The sequence below is a fragment of the Leucoraja erinacea genome, chromosome 23 (genome assembly GCF_028641065.1).
Source record: "Leucoraja erinacea ecotype New England chromosome 23, Leri_hhj_1, whole genome shotgun sequence".
Lineage (NCBI taxonomy): Eukaryota > Metazoa > Chordata > Chondrichthyes > Rajiformes > Rajidae > Leucoraja > Leucoraja erinaceus.
The window spans coordinates 15,963,477-15,978,482 of record NC_073399.1 but is presented as its reverse complement, the minus strand read 5'-3'; the positions used below and the strand labels follow the sequence as shown (position 1 = coordinate 15,978,482).

Below are 15,006 nucleotides of genomic sequence, written 5' to 3'. Positions count from 1 at the left end.
ATGCGAGTGGTAATGGAGCCCATTAAAGCCACACAAAAAAATCATCGCGCAAAACTATCAAATTTCATACTTAAAAAGAATCCGCAGTTAACTGCATTGTTCCAGACAGCAAGGAAAAGACTAAAAGTTTTTTTTCTTCTCATCCATTATTTTTGCATTTCAAAAAAACAGCCTGCACATTAAAATCACTTTATCAAAATTGAGGCCAAGACAAAATCAATTTATAAAGTGCAGTCATCTTTAGGAACAATCTGTTTCAGCTTCGTCTAAAATAGACAATTAAAATAATAGTCGGAAGTCTGTTTGTTGTAATTGAAAGAAAGATAAAAGATAAAAGTATTTTTATTTGCTTGTAATGCATATTGTCTTCCATGGTTTATTGTTGTTCTTAGCCATAATAAATATTAATTTAAAAAAAACCCAGACAACTACAGCATAAACTGGGAACTTTTCGGGTGGTAATGGAATTGTGCTGTTGAAAATCAAGTTGGTCAAGACCAAAGATAGACACAAAGTGCAGGAGTAACGCGATGCATCGGGCAGCATCTCTGGAGAAAAAGGATAGATGATGTTTCGCATTGGAACCCGTCGTCAGACTGAAAGTAGAGTGTGAGGGGTGGGGGGTGAAGAGCTGGAGGCAAGAAAAGATCAGGTCAAATCAGGGGCGGCCACAAGTGACCACAGGCAGGGTGGAATCCTGGTAGGTCAATTGTTGGCTTGTTGGATTGTTGGAATCCTGGTTGGTCAATTGTGTTCTCGAGGGATACAATGTAATGAACTGTGGAACTAATTAAACAAGTAGGGTGGAGGAAGGGGATAAGTGGGGGGAGGAGCGTTAGTAGAAGTTACTTTAAAATAGAGAATTCACCATTCATACTGTTCGGTTGTAATCTACCCAAGTGAAATAATTAGCCGGCCAAAGCAGGTTTCTGCATATTTCTGTCTTAGTGTGTGTTGAGTGTGTAAGAGGGATTTTCATTTTTTCTAATGTGTTCACTCTCCCAAATAATGTCAATAGCGATACTAGCGCAATTTTTACCTGAAAAATGGAAGATTTTATTTACTCAGGGAATAGCCATATTTTTCTCAGTTACTCCTGAAATTATACTATATAAAGGGACAACACTCAAACTCCATTCTTTGTTCTTACGGAGATCTGTGACTTCCCACAACTTGCCTTTTGAATTGCCAATTTCCCCATGGAGATCAGGGCCACACTCACTCTCTGTTTCCCTGCCTTAAGATCATTCCAAGAAGACGTGACTGATCTCTGCAACATCCCCACAGTTGGCTTCTGACTGTAATTCTTTCAACTCGCGAGAGGAAGCAGAGAGGATGTGGGCACTTGCCTCGAATGCAAGATTCTTCAAAAAGTGCAGGTGTCATAAAATGTACTGCAGTCCTTGCAGCAACGTCTCTGTCAGACATCTGCTGTAGCTCCTGACTATGGGTCTGTAGACTTTCCATGGTGCCCTTGGACAATAAACATACCTCCAGTGACAACTGCACTTTACTAGCCTATCCCGTCTCTGACTCTTGAGAGCACTTATCCCTTTATTACAGCATCAATGAGGTTTGGTTAGGTAATAACACTAATGTAATTTTTTTAATATATTAAAAAAGCATTAATTATTTTTTCATTCCATTTTAACTTTCTCATCCAATATTGGCTTGATATGACCAAACCTTTGCAAAAATGCTTCCAGCTACCCAAAGGAAACTGGTATCATTAGTCCAGAAGTATTTTTATTTGTATCATTTGATTCAAGTATTGGCAATCAATCGACTTTAATCAATGGAATACGTGCCAGTAGGTAAACAATTACAGGAAAATGTCGCTTCAGAAAATGGATGGCTCTGTAGTCTCCCTGGAGTCTGTTTATTCGTCTCCTGGGAGCCACAAATCTCAATCGGAGGACATTTGCTGCAGAGGAACAAGATCAAATTCTAGTAAACGGACTGGAAGTTGCTGCTTTACAAAATTGAACAGTTATTATGGGCAGCAAATCATATTTGTCTTATTGTTGTTAACAGTAAGTCTTCAAAATCACCAAACCATTGCAGAAAATACAGCTGCTGTGTTCTGACTTTGTGAACATATGAAATGAAACCATCAGTCATGTGGCCCCTTGAGTCTGCTCCACCACTGAAAAAGACAATAGACATTCCCATGTCACAAGTCCACTTTGCCACCCTTTCGCCATATACTCTAAATCAAATGTGAGTTTTTCTCTATGTTTTCAATATGGTATCAGCATTCTGGTGATCATTAGGGATGTACACAAAGTGGGAGAGGCAGAACTTCCTGCTCATTTGCCAGTTTATGACCTTTGAAAAATCATCCTCAAAATTCGAACATTGTGTGGTTATAGATGTTTGTGCACATGCTGGAAATCTGAATGGTATCCCCACAAATGCCAAAAGCACTCAACTGAACAGGGACGAGCCTTATGGAGAAAAAAAACAGTCAACATTTCAGGTCACTGACCTTCATCAGAACTGGAAAAGTGTGAAAACAACTGTTTACACGTGCAGAAATAGAAGGTAGAGAGACAGAGGATTTAGTCCACAGGGAAGGAGTTTTCAATGAGATCTCCTCAATCCCTGCCCTGATTTAGATTTTACACTTTAGAGATACAGCGCGGAAATGGTCCCTTTGGCCCACCGAGTCCGCACCAACCAACGATCACCTCAAACGCTAACACAATCCTACACACTATGGACAATTAAACATTTTTTACCAAAGCCAATTTGCCTACAAACCTGTACGTCTTTGGAGTGTGGGAGGAAACCGGAGCACCTGGAGAAAATCCGCACAGACAGCACCTGGATCAGTAGTCAGGATCATACCCAGGTCCCTGGCTCTGTAAACGCAGCAACTCCACTGCTGCGCCTCCAGGCCGCCTGGATCAAGGGATATGTTCAAAAACATTGATGACACAATTTATTTGATGTTCCCATCATATTAAGGGAGGAAACCAGAAAAAACTAAAGGAAAAATAGAAAACAAATATAAGAATTACAAATAGAAAAGATTATTGATACAGCACACTGGATGGGGGTATTGGTAGGAATTAGATGGTAGCAAGAAAAATCATCTTAAGACAATTTATGGGAAGTTTATTTTCATTTTAGGATGGGATGGGATAGGATTTCACCCATTTTTCAATTTGCTATAGATGAAAAAGTGAGCAATATCTCATAAAGAATAGGTAATCTTGAGCAAGGTCTGCCCTAAAATACAATTTCAAAAGCTGTACTGAAATGCAACAGATAGACTGACAGCACTGTGTGGTGCTGCAAGTTCCCAGAAGGATTTACAACAAGCGTTGATATCTGGCATTATTCTACATCATTAGGTTTGGTAGGGAGGATTATTACTAAAACATAAAAATTAGATGTAATTTTTGTATTTCCAGGTTAATCCTCATTCTTAAATGGTTTCAATGAAGATATATGAAAATGTTTGATCTTAACAGTGAATTGTCTTGTCTGAAATATGCTGCTGATGGATGCATGTTGTCGCTCTGAGAGAATTTAACGGGGATTGGTTCTCGGTGGAAAGGTAATTTGAACCTGTTCTTGTTTTGCTCTGTTCGCCTTCTTTTAAATAATCTTCACTACAGCCATGAAATGCGTGTATGTGCCTCCCATTTTATGGTTTGTACACAGTGATGGTGTCCCTCTTTTTGGTAAAATCAAGGTGTGACATAGGCACATACACCTGTTGCCAGGCTAACTCTTTATAAAATTTAAAAAAAATGTTTTAAATCATGTTTATGAATATTTATTGTTTGGGTTCAGGTTGTCATTTTATTTAAAACTGTAATGTTGGTTAATATGCATTGCAGTTATATATCATTAAAAGGTATCACTGAAGCAAAATGTTTAATTAAGGAGAGGCAATAAAAAGTCATATTTGCAGTATTGAATATCTAATTCGGCAATTGTTTTTCTACATGTTAATTATAAATTATAAAAGGAGTCACGTGTGTAACAATAGAGACAGAACATAATGAAACAACGTGCTAATTATATTAGGAGTAAAAGGGTAGCCAGGGAAACTGAATCCCCTTAGATACCAAAGAGCTATTCTATGTGTGGGGGCAGGGGATGTGGGCAAAGTAGGAAATTAATACTTCTCATCTGTATTTATCAAGGGGAGGGACGTGAAAGGTACTGAATCTTGGTAAGGATACATTGATAGTCTGGAGCATGTCAGTATTAAGCAGGTGGTGGTGTTAAATGACTGGGAATTCATGAGGACAGATACATCCCCAGGCAGATTGAGATCTATCCAAGGATGCTACGGGGAGCAATGGAGGAGATAACTGGCACCTTTACAGAGACCTCTGTATCTTTGTCAGTTACTTATGAGGTACCAGAAGACTGGAGGATAGATGATATTGTTCCTTTATTGAAGAAGAGCAGCAGGGATAAACCAGTTAACTGTAGGCTGGCGAGCCTTACCTAAGTGGTAGGGAAATTATTGGAGAAAATTCCAAGGGATTGGATTTATGTATATTTGAAAAGGCAGGGGCTGATCAGGACAGTCAGCATGGCTTTGTGATGAAGATTTCCTCTTCACAATACCACGCTGACTGTCCCTGATCAGTTCCAACATTTCAAAATGTACATAAATCCTATCTCTTACAATTTTCTTACTGATTTGATTGTGAGTTTTGAGAAGATAAATGAAAAGATGAATGTAGGGTGGTAGATGTTCTCTATATGGACCTTAGTGAGGCATTTGTCAAGGTCCTGCTTGGTAGGCTGGTCCAGAAGATTTGGACACATGGGATTGAAGGTTAACTATTTAATTGGATCCAAAATTGGTTTGCGATTGGACGCGGTGGGTCGGGTTGGTAAAATGGCTTTCGCACTGAAACTCTGGTCAGTGATGTACCACTGGAATCCGTGCTGGGTCCCTTGTTGTTTACGATACATATTAATGATTGCATGTAAATATTGGCCATATGATAAAAGGGTTTGTGGATTACATGAAAGCGCCTCACCTCGGAAGAACATGCGTTGCCACATTTTGGCGTAGACAAATTTACAAAGGTTCACCGAATAGTCCTATCCGCAGCCTGCCACTGTGCGTGGCAGCAACCCCCCTCCCAAACGACCACTCCCACACACCCTCCTTTACTCTCGGACCTCCCCCGCCATTTGTGTTCTTGGTGGCCCAACCCACCATGTCCCCATTCGTTCTCGGCAGCTCTCCTCGCTATCCGACGGCTCTCCCTCGGCTCCCCGATGGCCCTCCTCGCTCCAAACCAGGTAACACCCAGGTGAATCTTCTTTGCAATCTGATAAAGTGATGATAAAAGGATGTGGTTTCATATTCCACCCTACTGCCACATACAACCCTCTCTCGCTCCCCTTCCCTCCTGACCCTCCTCCGCCCTTCCACCACTCTGGCTCCACCACTTTGCCCCACCTTTATCCACGTAATAGGTATTGAAAAACAAAAGGTATTTTCCCAGTGCAGACATTTGAAGGGTTAATCCAAGGCAGGTCACATTTTATTTTCTTTCCTGAAGACATTTACTTCCTTGTTTTCTAATCTCTCCGGCTCCATAGCTCCTTCTGTTATTTGGCTCCCGTGAGTAACGAAATCTGTTCTGCAGGAGAGCACCTTAACCTGAATTGTTCGGACAGTGTCGTCCTCTCACAGTAAGTGAAGACTTAGTATGGCTTTTAACATTAACAAGATAATTAAGTAAGTGATAAAGCAGGATTTGCTAGTTTTACTCTCAGTAGCTTTTAAATCAAAGTCAGCAATTGTTACTCTAGCCCAGATTTTAATGCCTATCTGTTAATCAATGTTTCGGTCAATTCATGCACCTATCAAAGGAACATTTTTTGTGCTTACTCGATAGTTGTATCAATGTACTCGACTGTAAATAGCAAAACGTGGATTTACATTTGTGAGTCATTTCAAGAACACTTTCCCAATGTCGTATTAGTCATCAGGATTTGACGCAGAGACAAACTTTGCCACTTGCTGTTGAAAATAGAAATGGATCGTTTCTTGATCCTGATGAATGCTGAGAACAAGTTCAGACATGAAATAATTAGAAAATGCAATCAAAGAATGGAATTTTTTAAATGTAACAAAATCTACAAAATTGTTATCAAATGTTAGTCATTGGTACAGTTGAATTAAATGGCCACCTTTACATCGACGAGACTATGCGTAGACCAGGCGATAATTTCGCCATACACTTGCGCTCGATCTGCCAGGGTTTGCTGGATCTTTCAGTTGCCATCTCCCATCTTCTTGTCCCAAATTTCTTTATATTCTCTTTATCTCCTCTTTCCCCTCCCCTATCCCCCTCCACCCATATCCTTCCCTCCAGCTTTATATATCGCTTTTCTTCTTTCCTCATCTGACACCCTTTTGTCTCAATTTCATCTCTAGCCTTTGTCACTATCTCCACTCATCTGCCAATCAGTCCCCCCTTCACCTTATCCACCTACAACTCGCCATGCTTTGCCCCACCTCACCTCCCTTTATCAACTTTACCCCCCATCAGTCTGAAGAAAAGTCCTAACCTGAAACGTTGCTTGTCTATTCCCTCCACAAATGCTGCCTGACCTGTAGCGTTCCTTCAGCATGTTTGTTTTGAATTAAATAGAGAATTTGTTTTGAGCATACGTTTGTTACAAGAAACCTAAATATAATTCCCGTATATTCAAACCCTTTAGCAATTGAACTGAAGCACACAGCTACAGTATCTGGCAGATAACATGGGATTGGTTATTTCACTGTTGAGTTCCATTTTGTTTATATTAGGAATTAATGTGCAATAGGGTAAACAGTCAGAACCTTTCTCCCAGATTGAGAATGCCAAGGACAAGAGGGCATAGCTTTATGGTGGGATGAACAACGTGCGATGGAGATGTACAGAACAGATTTTTTACTCAGAGTGGTGGATGCCTGGATTACACGGCCAGGGGTGGTGGTGGAGGCAGATACAAATTGTAGCATTTAAGAGACTTTTAGATAGGCACCTGGATATGAAGGTAATGGAGGGATATTTCTAAAACAAAATATTTCTAGTCCTGTATCACTGTGAGCCAGAGATGCTACAATATTCATCACTTAAACATTATACTACTCAGCTTCTGTACTGTAACTTTGATTTGTTGAGGCAGCTGAGTGGTACAGTGGTAGACTTGCTGCCTTACAACATCAGAGACCCTGGTTCGATCCTGACTACGGGTGCTGTCTGTATAGAGTTTGTCCATTCTCCCTGTGACCGCATGGGTTTTCTCCGGGTGCTTCGGTTTCCTCCTACACTCCAAAGACGTACAGGTTTGTAGATTGATGGCTTTTGTAAAATTGTAAATTGTCGCTAATGTGTAGGATAGTGCTGGTGTATGTGGTAATTGGTGGTTGGTGTAGACTAGGTGGACCAAAGGCCATGTTTCCATGTTGCATCTCTAAAGTCTAAAGGTTCCACAATACCCTTTAGAACAAGACTGCAGGGTTCTATTGAAGAGGAAACTATTGTATAACATTAAAAACAACAGATTATGTAATATGTGCTAAAATGGCATGATCTGTTGCCAACCTTTCCAAATGAGTCTGAAGAAGACTTCTGCCACGAAACTCCGCCTATTCATTTCCTCCCCAGATGCTACCTAACCCACTGAGTCCCTCCAGCACTTTACGTTTTGCTCAGGATTGCAGCATCTGCGGTCATGTGCATTTCCACATGCAATCAGTGAACTAGAGTTCCCCATTTGTAGTGACGAGGTACCTGATACAAGGAATTTATGGTTTCAAGTTACAGTAACTTCTTCAAATTGGCTAAGTAGTTGATCAGATTAGTTCGGTCCAACCCAGCAGTAAAAATATTGATTTCTCTATCTTCAAGTAACCCTTGCTTTCTCTCTCTCTACATCCCTCCCCCACCCTAGTTCTACTAGTTTCACTGTCTGATTAATTTTACTGATTGTATGCCACCCTGTCACCTTCCACGCAGCTACCAATGAACCATTCTACATTTCCTTCACATAGTCTGCTTTGATCTGTCCTTTTCACACCTTACCCTTCCATATCTCTAGACTCCCTCTCCCCTGACTCTCAGTCTGAAGAAGGGTCTCGACCTGAAATGTCACCCATTTCTTCTCTCCAGAGATGCTGCCTGTCCCGCTGAGCTACTCCAGCATTTTGTGTCTATCTTCGATGTAAACCAGCATCTGCAGTCCCTTCCTACACATTTAGTTTGGTTTAGATTTGTTGGTTTAGATTAGAGTAGTTTAGTTTTTTCATTTATTATTGTCACATGTTAGAGGTACAATAAAAAGATTTTGCTTGCATGCACAGTCCACAGTGCACCGATTAAAGACATTTCTGACAGATGACAAACCAGGAAATAAAAGGCTTTAATCATAAATGCAATAAATGTCATTTAAAATATTTTGCGAATTAAGTAAATATTTGGTCACACGTGGACGAAGATAAAAGTTGATTCCTTTAAACAAAGTTATAAATGTTTTAATCCATGGGATTCACATTGCTAATCTATACAGACAAATTCTCAGGCCAAGAGAGGTTGTGGAGTGCACATCTGTCAAAAACTCAGTTACATGGCACAGCATTTTCAGTATTGCTTTACAATGAAAATAATTCACAAAATGTTAAAGTTCCCATCAGGTCGCAACTCTATGCTGGTTGCTTCAGTGGATAATGGAACAGTATATCCTGTGGAGTTTATGTGAAGGAAAGAACCGCAGATGCTGGTTTAAACTGAAGGTAGACACAAAATGCTGGATAACTCAGCGGGACTGGCAGCACCTCTGGAGAGAAGGAATGGGTGACCTTTCGGGTCGAGACTCTTCTTCAGATTGTGGAATTTAGTTTAGTTTAGTTTAGAGACATAGCGTGGAAATAGACCCTTCAGCCCATCGAGTTGTGCCTACCAGTGATCCCGTACACTAGCACTATTCTATGGGACAATTTACAATTTTTACCGAAATGTGGGAATGGAGTTCTCCTTTCTGAACATTTGCATGTGGAATGTGGGAGGAAACCTGAGCACCCATGGAAAACCCATGCGGTCACGGGGAAAATGTATAAACTCTGCACAGACAGCACCTGTAGTCAGGATCGAACCCGTGTCTCTGGCGCTGTAAGGCAGCAACTCTACCGCTGTGCCACCGTGCTGCCCTGGTTGGTGACAGGAACTTCTGAATGTGGAATTTGTATGTTTTATAAACGTCAATGACATCCAACTTGTCTCAAATTTCTCTTTGCAATACAAACAGCTGCAAGAAAAATTGCAATATTGATCAGACATTGACTTAAAGCTACAGCATCATCCAAACATTCTTCTATGGAAAGTCCTGATAGAAGTTTATAAAATTATGAGAAGCATAGATAGGATACTCAGCCAGAACCTATTCCCCAGGATAGAAATGTCAAATAATAGAGGGCATTACTTTAAGGTGAGAACGGAAAGTTAAAGACAATATGTGGGGTGAGTATTTTACACAGAGAGTGGCATTGTACCCAGAGGTGGTGGTGGAAGCAGATACGATAGTCGTGTTTAAAAGGCTTTTAGTTTAGTTTAGTTTAGAGATACAGTGTGGAAACAGGCCCTTCAGCCCATTGAGTCCATGCTGACCAGTGATCCCCGTACACCAGCACAATCCTACACACTAGGGGCAATTTACAATTAAACCAAGCCAATTACCCTACAAACATGTATGTCTTTGGAGTGTGGGAGGAAACTGGAGATCTCGGAGAAAATGCACATAGATCATGGGAGAATGTATAAACTCTGTACAGACAAGCACCTGAGGTCAGGGTCGAACCGGGGTCCTTAGCGCTGTAAGGCAGCAACTCTACCGCTGCGCCACCATGCCGCCCAATGTGCTTTTAGAGAGGCACATGCAGTGAATGAAGAGATATGCAGGCAGAAAAGTATTTGACCCCAGAGGGAGAGGAACGGAGAAGGAGAGACGGCGCAGTCATGTGCAGATGGAAGACAGCCTGTCCAGCACAGGTGGGCTGAAGGGCCTGTTCCTGTGCTGTACTGGATTGGTGGAGAATATTGGGGGGGGAGAACTCTAGTGCTGGTTTATGCATTCTCTTCCAAGACCCAATAAACAATAATCCTCTATTAATTAAAGGGGCTTTATTCAAATTTCCCATAGGTTTTGGTGAGCAACAGTTTCCCTCTTTTTAACATTGTTATCAAATTGTTGGATAATTTATATAATTGAATAATTTTTAATTAATAATAATAATATTTTTTTATAAAATAATTTTAATGGCTTGGAAGAAACAGAACTGATTTCTTCAGACACTTCCAATCATCATCCAATGATTAAGTACTAACATAATATATATCAGGTATCGTACACATCTGTTTTACAGAAATTAAAACTATTACTAAGCATTTCACATTGTAATATGTTCATGGCTGTTATTAATGTGCACAGAGTGTATCGAAGGCCAGTGTCATTAATGTATATCAAACAAGCTTGTGGATAAAGGTACTAATGAGAAAAGACAGCTAAAGCTGGCAGATGTTTCTGTTTATCAGCTGCCACTTTAATTGGTGATTATCTCTGAGAATGACCCCTAGCTCCTGAGGAGATTGTTATTTCTATCTGCCATTTACTTTCCACTTGTGTTAACTCTCTCAGTCCCTTCATTCATGTCTCTTCTCCTTCCTCTTACCAACGCGGTTTCTTCTCCTCTTGGATAATTAACGTTTTACTAACCCATCCTCACAAATCCCTACCCTAATCACATTTCCATTACCTTCCTATTCTCCTTGTGCGGTCCATTGAGAGATTCCCTCAGGTAGTACCTGTGCATTAACTGCCATAAGTTGCGGTGTTAATAACTTCCTTCTTACAAGTAGCAACTCTAACTATTCTCCTCTGTTGCCTGACTTATCCACCCAGCGTAACTTCCAAGGGCCATATTTTGCAGCTCCCTTTTGTGCCATCCAGTCCTTCCCCTATTGACCTTTGTAAAGTCTTCACACATCATACGACGCAGAGCATAGAACGGGCCCTTTGGTCCACAATGTCTGTGCTGAACATGATATCTAGTTAAACTGATTTCATCTGCCTGTACCTGCACGATATCCATTCTCAAACCCATTATTTTTCATGCACTATTTGCCACATCCCCAAAACATTTGCATTGATGCTAGGTCCATTGTCGCAAGATTGTATCACAATCTTTCCCTTTATCTCTCAATCATCTACTTTGATTTAATGTAAATAAAAAATTATGCAATGCAATTAATTGAATGCCTTTAAATTTTTAAAGAAATGTATAAAGTAAATTTATTTTAATTTAAAAGAATTTTAAATTGAAATGCAGCAATGGTTGTTTGACATTTGTTGGATATCAACTCCTTCCAGCCATTTACTCCCCGTTAACAAGCCAATTATTAACTGAATGACTGCAGGCAGCAATGGGATGATAAAGAGGTTGGGAATGTATAATTCTTCAGGGGTGAAGACAAAATGTGTTGGAAGGAACTGCAGATGCTGGTTTATACCAAAGATTAGCACAAAATGCTGGAGTAGCTCAGCGAGTCAGGCAACATCTCTTCCGAAAATGCGTAGGTGACATTTCGGGTCGGAACACTTTCCTCAAACTTATCACCAGAGATGCTGCCTGACCCGTTGAGTTACTTCAACATTTTGGATCTATCTTTAGGGGTGAAGTTCAATTTATTGTGTTTTAATGTTTACAGTGTCAGAAGATTATTTATTCAGTACAGCAGCTCAACTGGTGTGCCCTTCTCATTTACCACATTTCCTTCCCCAGTCATCTCTACACTACCCCAAACTTCTCGTTCCCTCCAACCAGCACTGCAGGATTTGCAGCTGGTAACTTTCCTTCTCCAATTTCTTCACTCATTGAAAACAGCAATGATATCAACCATTGACTGGTCTTGGCATGTAGTTTCTTGGTAGCTATTGATCTCGGTATAAAACAGCATCTGCAGTTTATTCTTACACAAATACAAGCAGATATTTCACAGTAACAATCTCTACTGAATATTGATCTCCACTGCACACTGGTTCAATATGAAGCCCAATATTGTGCTCTATGATTTCACTATTCAGATCAAGGAATTGTTCTATGTTCCTAAGGATGAATGTACTTGAATTCCTAGGTCAACCATTTGCAAGTAGATGAAATCTTATTCAAAAATATTTCTTTCTTTCTTTTAAAATCTTTTTATTCGTTTTTTTCAAAAGCAAAAACAAAACAACAAAAAAGTAACGATAAACATAACAATGATATTGATACATAGGGATCAGGGTTACATTAATGGCAGGTATAACATAAATACACATTGAATATGGACCTCCTGGTCTCTATGTAAATATAGTTAAGTGTTTAAAAGAGAACTTATATGTGTAAAAACAAAAAGCTAAAAATAAAAATAAAAGAGATAAAAAGAGAAAAAACAAAAAACAAAACCCCCCTAAACTAAAGAAGAAAAAAAAAGCAAAACAGAATCTGGGCTGCAAAGAGTTTCAACTATTTAAGTCCCTGTTTGTCGTCAAGTCCGTTCCACCGTATAACAGTAGAAAAAAATATTATAACATTTGGAGAGGGGACAATTTATGTTGTATGAAAATGTTGAATAAATCTTCCACAAGTCCTATCAAATTTAACCAAGGTTCAACAATATTTAACAAAGGCTTTAAAACACACAACAGAGAATGGATGAATACAATTTTGTTACTGTGAAATATCTTCTTGTATTTGTGTAGGAAGGAACTGCAGATGTTGGTTTATATCGAAGATCGACACAAGATGCAGGAGTAACTCAGCAGGTCAGGCAGCATCTCTGGAGAAAGAACAGGTGATGTTTTGGGTTGCAACCCTTCTTCAGACATCTATTTGTCCTTGTTTTAGACTCTTTAGTAATTCCAGTTATTATGACAAAGTCCCGCAGTTGAAACAAAATTCATAACGCATTTTGTCAACATTACGGGAACCTAGTGGAACCGCTAACAGTGATGTGCCATTTTGAATGGCGCCTTTCATATAGACAAGAATGATCTCAGTACCTCCTCTCAGCAGGTTATTGGAATGGACGTTTATTGAAACTCACATTCCATATACCAAGTGGTACGAAGAGTGAGTGTTTTATTGAAAACCCATAATCTGCCTTCTTAAGGCTAAGGGGGGCAGGCACTTGAGAACATCACCCTTTGTAAATCCTCTCCTTGTTGCACAGTCTCCTAACTTTGGAAATACACAGCTGTTCCCTTGTGATCCTGAAACTCTTTATTTAACAACACCGTTCACCACTGGGATTGTAGCGCTTTTCAAGCAAGTGGCTCACCACAGCTCTCTCATGGGGAAATTAGGAATGAGCATTAAATGTTTACTTAGCCAGTGACACCTACAAACTGAAAATGAGTAAAAGTGAGTTTGTAAACAGTTCAACCATTCCTTTCCTAGCTATTATTTATCATGGATGAAATTGCCTCAAGTGTCATGGAAGTAAAGGATCTGGATGAGGAAACAATTTGGGACCTGATTGAAAGCCAGCGCCACATAATCACCAACAGTGTTCGACCCTGCCACATCACACCCTTCCTACGCCAGTGTCATGTCATCGGGGAGACAGATGAGGAAGAGATTCTGTTTGCCCCTCACCTTAAACACCGGTGTATGAGAACTGGTAAGCTTTCTTCTCTTCATTTTATGCAGCTGTTTCATTTCTTTCAAGGGGGTTTTAATTGTTTTGGCTGGAAATGGAACACTTCCCACTTTAGGGAGCATTTCTTCTCCCGATGTTGCCAATTAGCTACTTAAGGGATACACCTTTCACGTTAGCTGCCTTCAATGTCTGAGTGAAACAGACAATTTCATTCCAAAGCCTCTCGATGCAGATTCCTGCAGCTAAAACCCTGCTCCAAATTTGAGTTAATGTGCCAGGCGAGTAAGACAAGTTAGATAGATTGTGTGAAGAAAAATTGTTATTTGCAATGTCCTTCTGTTACAACAGAGCATTTTTATTTCATTGAGATCAACATTGTGCATCTGCAGTTTCTTGTGTTTGCCTTCACTGCATGTTCTGCGGAATTGTGGCCATCATTCCCAAATCACATGGATTCATAAATTCATAAGTTCTAGGAGCAGAATTAGGCCATTCGGCCCATCAAGTCTACTGAGCCATTCAGTCATGGCTGATCTATCTTTCCCTCTCAAACACATTCTCCTGTCTTTGCCCCATAATCTCTGACACCCTTACTAATCAAAAAATTCTGAAAATTGCCAGGGTTTTTTTTTTGACTCCTGTCCCTCTGTGCTACATTTACACAAAGCTCCAGCAGGTTCAAAGGATACAAGCATGAATTGATCACCCATTTTGTTCTCCATAAATCAATGATCGTGCGCATGAGATGTACTAGCTGAGTTCAGCTTACTCCAACAATTAGCCATATACAAACCCATCAAAAGGTCGTGGAAGCAGCCAAACCATTTAGAATTATTAAAACATTGTTATTTTTAGAATTACCCTCCTGCATTTTAAAACATTGGTCCTTGATGTAGTTACGGTGAGCAGATTATTTAACACAGTCTAGTTCATTTGTGCTATCTTTATTTCAAGGATATATGCTCGATCTCTTAAGAACTCGGGGAAAGAAAGGAGGTGTTGCCTTTCTGGAGTCTTTAGGGTTCTATAATCCTGAAATTTATACATCAATAACTGGGAAGGAACCTACCAAGGATTGTAGCAGCATACTCGGTAAGATCGATTTTTGTTTGCATTTTTAATTTTCTCAGATTATTTATTCCCATTGCTTGTATCCATACAAAGTTGTACATTATCTATGAGCGTGAGTGCTCTTTTCCCAGAGTTCAACTAACACTTTCAGCAAGAGAGAGAGAGAGAGAAATGGGAAGCGAAAGATAGAGAAAGAATGAGAAGATGCAGAGAAGGGGTATCTTACAGAAGTCAGTTCAGAAAGTGTAAGATGAACACTGGAAAC

The 15,006-nt window shown here is 39.9% G+C and overlaps 1 protein-coding gene across 3 annotated transcripts in view; it reads left to right on the top strand.

Annotated features, from left to right (window-relative positions):
* Window positions 1–5,519: 5,519 nt before the first annotated feature.
* Window positions 5,520–15,006, top strand: part of card14 (caspase recruitment domain family, member 14) — a 63,990-nt gene continuing 54,503 nt past the window's right edge. Inside the window, exons 1-4 of one of the 3 annotated variants that reach the window (XM_055653944.1) lie at window positions 5,520–5,679; window positions 12,772–12,863; window positions 13,469–13,691; window positions 14,625–14,762. In XM_055653944.1, coding sequence (XP_055509919.1) covers window positions 13,481–13,691; window positions 14,625–14,762 — 349 coding nt within the window. In that variant the 5' untranslated portion in view covers window positions 5,520–5,679; window positions 12,772–12,863; window positions 13,469–13,480. The remainder of the gene's footprint in view (window positions 5,680–12,771; window positions 12,864–13,468; window positions 13,692–14,624; window positions 14,763–15,006) is intronic. The other 2 variants (XM_055653946.1, XM_055653945.1) reach the window with 2 other exon arrangements.